This window comes from Rhododendron vialii, chromosome 7a, assembly GCF_030253575.1.
Source record: "Rhododendron vialii isolate Sample 1 chromosome 7a, ASM3025357v1".
NCBI classification, from domain to species: domain Eukaryota; kingdom Viridiplantae; phylum Streptophyta; class Magnoliopsida; order Ericales; family Ericaceae; genus Rhododendron; species Rhododendron vialii.
The window spans coordinates 8,006,297-8,015,900 of record NC_080563.1 but is presented as its reverse complement, the minus strand read 5'-3'; the positions used below and the strand labels follow the sequence as shown (position 1 = coordinate 8,015,900).

Sequence of the window (9,604 nt, the reverse complement as noted above, 5' to 3'; positions counted from 1 at the left end):
GGTAGCATAAGCAGGGCCGGCCTGAGCAATTTGGATGCCCGAGGCTAAATTGTGGGGTGGTGTCCTACGTATTTTTAGAATTAAACAACGATGATAGAAATGTTTCTTTATATTATTACTTTAGACTTTATATTGCATGTTAATTGCTTTGTCACCAACGGTCGAAGTGGTTGGCTTGAATTTAACTTGACTTGATTTTAAAACCTAACAATTATAATATCATTATTTTTGGGGAAAAATATTTCAAAATAAAAAGCTACCCAGAAGACTCAAACTCGAACACTCCAAAATTAATTTACCACTGAGTTAGTAAAGACATTTGTGGAGTACCATTTCCGTTCGCGAATCATCTTCTTATTAACCCGATCGAACAGATGTATGGTTTCTAATAGCTGTGTTAGAAAAAAATGTATAAAACAAACAAATAACATGTATACTAATTTACAAATAATATTGAAATGCCCTTAAAATTTGATTTTTTGGGCCTTGGGCCTGGGTTGGCCCTGAACATAAGGATGACAAAATTGGATTTGAGTCTTAACAGCAGCCTTAAGTTTGGACTAGTGGGGGAAGGTTGACAGGATTTGAGGGGTTTTTTTTTTTCTCTCTCATTTCATATTCTAAAATATCCTTTTGCGTATGGAAGCAGAGATGGAGCCACCGTGAGGGCTTATGGGGGCCAAGACTCCCGTATTATTTTGGTTTTTTATTTTTAAAACTTTTATATTATTTTAGCTGGTTTTTTGTTTGGTAAGAATTATATTTTGTATTGGATGTTATTTAAACATTTAAATGCTTTAAGAATATGTTTATTTTGGATTCCAAAATCCAATTCTACTCTCTACTCATGGTCTTTCATAAATTCAATTATTAATCTCTTTTCTCTTTCTATCTATCTCCTATCCAAAAAAACCTCCCTCAAAATCTAAACCAAACTAATTTTGAAATTTCAAAATCTTGTTGTTATAATCCGGCCTCCGGTTTATAAGATTCTTGTTCCGTCCTTGTTATGAAAGTCGTGAAGGTAAACATAAAGGAAGATAATGAAATGGAAAAAATTCCACGGAAAGTAGTTTTGTTTTTAGATGGGGGATGCTGTTAATTTTTGCTCTGGTCTTTTGGAATGAATTATTTATCTCGACAAGAGCAATTAGAAAAGATAAACATGTGATCGAAGTTGAAAATAAATAAATATAGGACGATACTAAAGACAAAAAAGCAACTGTTCATTATTTTTTTTGTCTCCAAAACTTTTTTTAAACTTTTTTATTGTAGTCTTTTCCTTTTTTATATTCCCCTCTTTAAGACAAATGACCAACTCAAAAAGTTTAACATCATGCATCTAACAAAAATCTAGTAAAGACAAAATTGTAATGCCAAACTATATACATTGAGGCCTCGTTTGTCAAGTGAGTTAGATGTGGTGGGATTGGTAATGAGATGAGATTAGGATTGGAATTAGTTATGAGATGAGATTGCTAATGAGAAGCCTATGAATATGTTTGTTTTGCACGGGATTAGAAGGGAGGATTGTTATTTGCATGTTTGTTTTACATTGAATAGGATAGGATTAAAAGTATCTATTTTCATTTTAACCCTTATACAAGCAAGGGTTATAAAAAATGCTCCATCTTCGAATAAAATATGGACAAACAAACAAAGAATAAAATCTGATTATGAAAATGCCCAATGATTATGGAAAATACTCTATGGAAATTGTAGTACACCCCATCCCTGAATTGAAGCAGATCAACAACCAAATCATTTTTTGAACAAGGAATGCGCCTAGTTAGCCTACTAATTCAATTTGATTATTTTTATATTTATTCAAAAAATATCGTATTTGTTCATTTTGCGTTACTTTTGTAGACTATAGATTTGTCTCGACAAGATAAATAAAAAAGGTAAAAAATTACGTTCAAAAACTCTTTTTTTTTTTTTAATAAAGACCAAAGTAATCCAAAACAGATAGATATTTAGATTATTTTTGTCTTTATGGGATTTTTTTTTGTTTTAAACGTAATTTTTAACTTTTTAGATTTATCTCCTCGAGACTAATCGAAAATTCATAAAAAAAAATTGAAGCAAAAAAAAAACAAATAAGAATTTTTTTGAATTGAGACAAAAAAAAAATCCACAAAGATTATTTAAGCCAAACTAGGAAACAACTAAACCATTTTTGAACTCCCCCAAATTTAAGCACACGGTTTTGTAACTCTTGTAGGGAAGCTTCAAAAAAACATTGAGCAACTAAACTAAGAGACAAAATATAATCAACAAAGCTGCATAATACTAATAAAAAACAGGAAAAGTCCAAGTTACAGGACAACTTCAAAACAAATGGGTATTATCACCATTTACTAAACATAACATGGGCATTGAAGTAATTTTATGTGAGACACTTTGGAATAGGATTAGTAATACCTAGTCCAAGGTAGTATTATCAATCCCATTTCATGGGAGGATTGCTAATCCATTGTTACTACTAATCCTAACCTCTTCTGTGCAATCAAACAAATAATTAATGAACCAATAGCATTGTTAATCCCATTCTAAGGTCCTAACACACTTATCGAACAGGCCCTGAAAGAACTATCCTTCTTTCCGCGTTGTTCCGTTTATCAGAGAGAGAAGGAAAGTACCTTTCTCTCGTTTGATTTTTTCATTTCATTTTATTTTGGTGAGTTTTTGTGGTACTGACTAAACGGTACTTTTCGTATTTGTATATCCACTAAAGACATGAATATAGAAAGATATGACATATAGCGTAAACTCACCTTTAAATATAGGGGTATATAGTATAAAAAAAATGATAATATCAAAGCTGTTTTTGTTGGTATCAAAATTTTAGTGCATAAAAACTTGTACCATTTGCAATGTACAAGAATTTTATACATTCGAGTTTTGACACTAATAAAAACAGTTTTGTCATTATCATAATATTATTTTCCGTACAGCATGATTTTCCCTTTTCTTTTTCAAAAGTAATCAGCGTTGAAACTTGAAAGTATCCTGAGCTGGGTGGGGTCGTATTTCGGGACCTTTTTCAAAATCAAAGCTCCGCCTTTTCTCTCTCTCTCTCTCTCTCTCTCTCTCTCTCTCTCTCCTTGTTGCTTTTATTCGTCCCCTCGTCCAAAAGCAAACTCCTCCGCCCCCTCCGCCCCCACCCACCCAATTAATCCAAACCCCACCGCAACCGCTTCCTTCATCCCATCCATTTCCGCCCCCTTTACGACCTAGATCATCTCCATCTCACACAGGCACTCAATTTTCACCTCTCCTGAAAATCTTTCAAAAACCAACCCCTCAATCCTGTAACCCTAACCCTAGAACGTACGGCCGGGATCGCCTCGATCTTCTCCAATTCTGTCATCCTACGGGAGGATTTCCAAAGGAGGTATTAATTTTTTGCATTTCTTTGGATTCTTCCTACGTTGTAGTTGGAAACTCTGAAAAGCCTAAAGTGGTTAATTTACAATTATGGCTGATAATCGTGACGAGAAATCGGGAGTCTCTGGAAACCCTAATAACAAATCGTCGATGTACAATCGATCAATTACCCTAACGTCCAGCGAATTCGCGAAAAGGTCCTACCTTTACAATTCCTCCCTGAGTCCCCTCGAGCGCATCAAGGTCAGCAAAGTTGCGTACCTCATTCCCTTATTCAGTTCAGCTCTTTCCAGCGAACAAATCAATGTGCTAATTCACAGCATTCTCAGTGCTGAAGTTACTATGAGTATGTTACATGGACACGGGTACATGAATCGGGTGTGGGTACATATCTAAGAGTCGGACATCTCAAAGTTGAAAATAGAGGATTCGGGATATGTATCCGAATTTGGATACGGGTGCGGGGATTCGTCAAATTTATTTTTTATAATTAATTTATTTTTTAAATTTAATATGTAAAATAAAGATAATTTATGTAATTTATCTAACTTTAAGTATATGGATTATTTGTTTTGTGACAAAATGATAGTAATAAAAGCCCATAAAAATTTATGAAACCTACTTTAATTGTCCAAATGCACAAGCCCACGGGAGCCCAAAAAGAAGTAGTAACCCAGCTAAAACAAATAATAAATTAGTCCATTATACAATTACAATTAACAAGTCCAATTCGCAGCCCAATGTGATAAATAAACCCCAAATCATAAAATAACAGAGATCGACATTCTCTTCCACGCTTCCACGATTGTCTTTCACGCCTACATCGACTATCAGGTACTACTCCTCTTTCCTTTTCGTTTCTTCTTCTTCTCCCTCTTTTTCTCTTCTTCTTCGGTGAACCAGGGACCTGCAGCTCGAAAAGCTCAACGTGTCCGATTATTTTCAGCCGAATCCGGTACAGATCCCGTACCCGTATTCGCGTCACGTCGATATGGGTACTTCGTCCAAAAAAACCAGGGATCCGTGTATCACAAAGTTTAGCCTTTGTGCTGAACAGTTTTCTGCCTAACCATTGGCAGGTAATCACTAATCATTGGCGACAAGGGTCCAATTTTCTGTACTTTTCTGCGTTTCCATTTCATCTGGTTTCTGTTTACCTTATATGCTTGATGTTTGATTCGAAGTGTGAGATATTTACTTTTGTCTTTTGGTTTGTGTATATCTGCATTCTGCACTATCTGAAGTGGGTTCGTTCATGTGCGTTGGTTGTTTTTGATGAGTTGGCGTTCTTTACCATGGGTGGTGTTAACAATTTTCATGAATTGTGCAAAGTGTTCATTTGACTTACTCGCTATGAAAATTCTGGCGAAGTCGAAAGCTTTGATATTTTCAGAAGCATAAATGAGCCTGCTTGGATATCGTGACCGTCTCTTTTTGCTTGTACATGGTATTTTTTTTCAAAATAAGACCCGTTGGGGTGCTGGTTCTTTCTTTTTATGTCCTTTCACAAGGAATTGATTGAGGAATGGTTCAAGGGATGTCTTCTGACGGTATTTGACCTTCTGGTAGTTTCATCAGAAACCGGAGGTAAAACTGGGATTTCTTTGATGTTCTTTTTACGTTAATGCTTTTAAATTCCTGCACGATGTAAGAACAGGTGGTTTGGCCATGAGCCACATCTCTAAAAACCGAGGTTTCAGTTATTCCTTTTGTTGCTCATTGACAAAAGAGATTATGGGTACTTGTTTTTTCCCCAACACATGCATTTTATTTCTGCAGGGATTGTTTTTATGAGATATAGTTTTTGACGTAAATTAACATCCTGAAAGAGCGCTCTTTGTCATTGTGTTCCCAATGTTTTCGCTTTCTTGATCCTTTCAAACATATAGCAAGCTAGGTAGTGATCAATTACTGACTTTAAAAATGATCTTTGACACACGCGTTGCAAGATAAAATTTCATAAAGCCATCCTTCGCAAACCTCATGGGAGGTCCCAGTAATTATACCCTAAATGAACCTTGAATCAAAACTTCATCACTTCTTTCTAGCAGTGAAACTGTGACAGATTATTATGAGACTGTTTTGTTTAGGGCAAGGTGCTGGTTTACAATACAGATTGAATGCTGTATCCTTGTGTTGTATTGTAATTACTCTCAATGCAGAGGGAACTGTTCGGTATGTAGTTTTAAAATTTTGTGTATTTTTTTCTATAAATTTGTGTCTTGCAGCATTGTTACTGCACGATGTGAGTTTTGAAACATACAAGGACCTTCATGTAGAAGAAAACAACTCTGTGCTTATTCGCTATGGCAGCTTCTGCGAAAACCCTCAATCATGAAAAGCCAAACCCAACTGAAGACTGGACGATAGTTTTACCTCGACGTGGGAAACAGAGAAGGAATTTGCTCAAAACTAGGATCCCACAACAAGCACACTCTTGGGTTCCAATTGACCAAAAAGTCGACCCTGACCGAGAATCTAAACTGATACAGAAGATGGTAGTCTGTATGAAGAAACTTGAAAGCTCCGAATTCTTCTGTAATTTTATTGATCAAATTCATACTCCTCAAATCTCAGATCATATTTCTAGGGTTTTGGGCTCTGAAACAAAGATGCAGATGGTGATATATGGTATTGGTAGCCTTGAATTGTACGAACCCCCTCGAGTGCAGCTCGGTCTTGCGATTTTGACGAAGAAAAGGTTCAGTTGGATTGGAGATGTAGAAGTATTTGATCCAATTCTTTCCGGAACAGAAACTAGGGTTTTGGAAACTCTGGGTTGCTCGGTTCTTTCAGTCAACGAACAAGGCCGACGGCAAGCTTCAAAACCAACACTTTTCTATATGCCTCATTGCGAGGCTGAATTATATGACAACCTCCTGCATGCAAATTGGAGGGTGGACCTGTTGAACCGTATAATACTGTTTGGGAACAGCTTTGAGGGATACGAGCAATACGTGTCCGTATTCAAGAACTCAGCTGGTGTTAGTTTGAGGAAGCATCTTTTGGCTGTTAGGAGATTCACTAAAGAGTTTGGAATCAAGACGGTTTCTGATGATTATTATCGGGCTTTAAACGATATGAGCTGGCATTTCTTCAGCATTGATCCTGATATGGAGCTGCAGTTTGGTAAAATGATGGAGATTGTAGACAGTTGCTCTGAAACTGCTTGATATTTTTGAAACTGATGAATTTTGTTTCCATTATCTTGCTGGAACAAGGCAATTATTTTTTAATTCATGGCTAAATTTCTTTGCCAATTCAATGTAATCAGGGTGGTGTGAGTTTTTACGCCCCCCTGGTAAAAATGATTGTTCCTTTCCTCTGGTTTTTTTATGGTAACAATTTGTAGATGTCAAAGGTAGCATAAGCAGGGCCGGCCCGAGGGATTTGGATGCCCAAGGTTAAATTGTGAGGTGGTGTCCTACATATTTTAGAATTAAACAACGATGATAGAAATGTTTCTTTATATTACTACTTTAGACTTTATATTGCATGTTAATTGCTTTGTCACCAACGGCCGAAGTGGTTGGTTTGAGTTTTACTTGACTTGATTTTGAAACTTAACAGTTATAATATTATTATTTTTGGGGAAAAATATTTCAAAATAAAAAGCTACCCATAAGACTCAAACTCGAACACTCCAAAATTAATTTACTACTGAGTTAGTAAAGACATTTGTGTTATAAAACGAACAAATAACATATATACTAATTTACAAAGAATATTGAAATGCCCTTAAAATTTGATTTTTTGGGCCTTGGGCCTGGGTTGGCCCTAAACATAAGGATGACAAAATTGGATTTGAGTCTTAACAGCAGCCTTAAGTTTGGACTAGTGGGGGAAGGTTGACAGGATTTGAGGGGTTTTTATCTCTCTCTCTCATTTCATATCCTAAACAAAAATACTAGAGGCCTCGTTTGTCAAGTGAGTTAGATGTGGTGGGATTGGTAATGAGATGAGATTAGAATTGAGATTGGGATTGGTAATGAGATGTGATTGCTAACGAGAAGCCTATGAATATGTTTGTTTTGCACGGGATTAAGAGGGAGGATTGTTATTTGCATGTTTGTTTTACATTGGATAGGATAGGATTAAAAGTATCTATTTTCATTTTAACCCTTATACAAGCCAGGGTTATAAAAAATGCTCCATCTTCGAATAAAATATGGACAGACAAACAAAGAATAAAATCTGATTATGAAGATCCCCAATGATTATGAAAATACTCTATGAAAATTGTATTAGAGCATCCACATTGTATTAAGCAAATTAGTATGGATAAGTAAACTTAACAACAATGCTAAAAAAACACCTCACATTGTAATAAGCAAAGTTACAAGTTTTTTAGCAAATAACCAAATTCCACCCATTCTATAACCAAACTTAATAACTTTTACCAATAACCAAAACTCAATAACCAAGCCCAATAACCAAATTTAAAACTAAAAAATTAAAAAACATCTCACATTAGAATCGTCTCATCGAGACGAATAATTTGATGTGGTCGAGTGCGTGATTGAAACTCGTTTGCAATTGGACATAGGTGCATTGCGTATTGTGGGGGTTTTTTTTATAGGAATACAAAAATAACCAATAAGGAGGTCAAGTTTGTTAAGCTTAATTATGAACCAAATGGATAATCAAATGCTAACGTGACACATTTTGATTATCGATTTTGATTATTCCCATTGCGGATGCTCTTACACCCCATCCCTGAATTGAAGCAGATCAACAACCAAATCATTTTTTGAACAAGGAATGCGCCTAGTTAGCCTACTAATTCAATTCAATTTGATTATTTTTATATTTATTCAAAAAATATCGCATTTGTTCGTTTTGCGTCACTTTTGTAGACTATAGATTTGTCTCGACAAGATAAATAAAAAAGGTAAAAAATTACGTTCAAAAACTCTTCTTTTTTTTTTTAATAAAGACCAAAGTAATCCAAAACAGATAGATATTTAGATTATTTTTGTCTTTATGGGATTTTTTTTTGTTTTAAACGTAATTTTTAACTTTTTAGATTTATCTCCTCGAGACTAATCGAAAATTCATAAAAAAAAATTGAAGCAAAAAAAAAACAAATAAGAATTTTTTTGAATTGAGACAAAAAAAAAATCCACAAAGATTATTTAAGCCAAACTAGGAAACAACTAAACCATTTTTGAACTCCCCCAAATTTAAGCACACGGTTTTGTAACTCTTGTAGGGAAGCTTCAAAAAAACATTGAGCAACTAAACTAAGAGACAAAATATAATCAACAAAGCTGCATAATACTAATAAAAAACAGGAAAAGTCCAAGTTACAGGGCAACTTCAAAACAAATGGGTATTATCACCATTTACTAAACATAACATGGGCATTGAAGTAATTTTATGTGAGACACTTTGGAATAGGATTAGTAATACCTAGTCCAAGGTAGTATTATCAATCCCATTTCATGGGAGGATTGCTAATCCATTGTTACTACTAATCCTAACCTCTTCTGTGCAATCAAACAAATAATTAATGAACCAATAGCATTGTTAATCCCATTCTAAGGTCCTAACACACTTATCGAACAGGCCCTGAAAGAACTATCCTTCTTTCCGCGTTGTTCCGTTTATCAGGGACACGGGGGCTCTGCTGCCCATGGGTGGGCAGCAGCCCCTACCCACACTCATACACACTCACACACGGCACCGTTTCATCAAAGAAAAAAAAAAACTCTTCCGCTTGCAATTCTATGAAGCAGAAACGTGATTATGAGAGCTTTAGAATTAAAATTTAATTATGTCTCTTTAGAATAATATGATCAGAATAACAAGATCTTCACGTCAATTCAAACGGATTGAAAATTGGAGTACTTAATTTTTTAATCATATTTTTTAATCTATAAACGGTCTAAATAAGTGTGCCAGTTTTTAATTCGTTTGAACAAGTACGAATATCTTATTATTCTAATCATATTATTTTAAAGAGATATAATTAACTTTTGTCTATAGGACTCTCATAATTACGTTTCTGATCTACAGGATCCTAAATAAAAAGCAGATACTTAATTATGAGAGTCCTAGAGACAAAAATTAATTATATCTCTTTAAAATAATATGATTAGAATAATAAGATATTCGTACTTGTTCAAACGAATTAAAAAGTGGCACACTTAATTTTTTAGACCGTTTATATATTAAAAAATATGATTAAAAAATTAAGTGCTCCAATTTTCAA

At 34.6% G+C, this 9,604-nt stretch overlaps 1 protein-coding gene across 2 annotated transcripts; it reads left to right on the top strand.

The window, feature by feature from the left end:
• The first annotated feature begins 4,359 nt into the window (after positions 1–4,359).
• LOC131334769 (protein SENSITIVITY TO RED LIGHT REDUCED 1-like) lies at positions 4,360–6,751 on the top strand. Of its 2 annotated transcripts, none has more exons than XM_058370010.1 (2): positions 4,360–4,469; positions 5,619–6,751. In XM_058370010.1, the coding sequence occupies exon 2, from the start codon at positions 5,697–5,699 to the stop codon at positions 6,561–6,563; it is 867 nt and encodes a 288-aa protein (XP_058225993.1). In that variant the 5' UTR covers positions 4,360–4,469; positions 5,619–5,696; the 3' UTR covers positions 6,564–6,751. The 2 variants fall into 2 exon arrangements, with proteins under 2 accessions (XP_058225993.1, XP_058225994.1); XM_058370011.1 differs by lacking the exon at positions 4,360–4,469 and adding an exon at positions 4,521–4,999.
• The last annotated feature ends 2,853 nt before the right edge of the window (positions 6,752–9,604 follow it).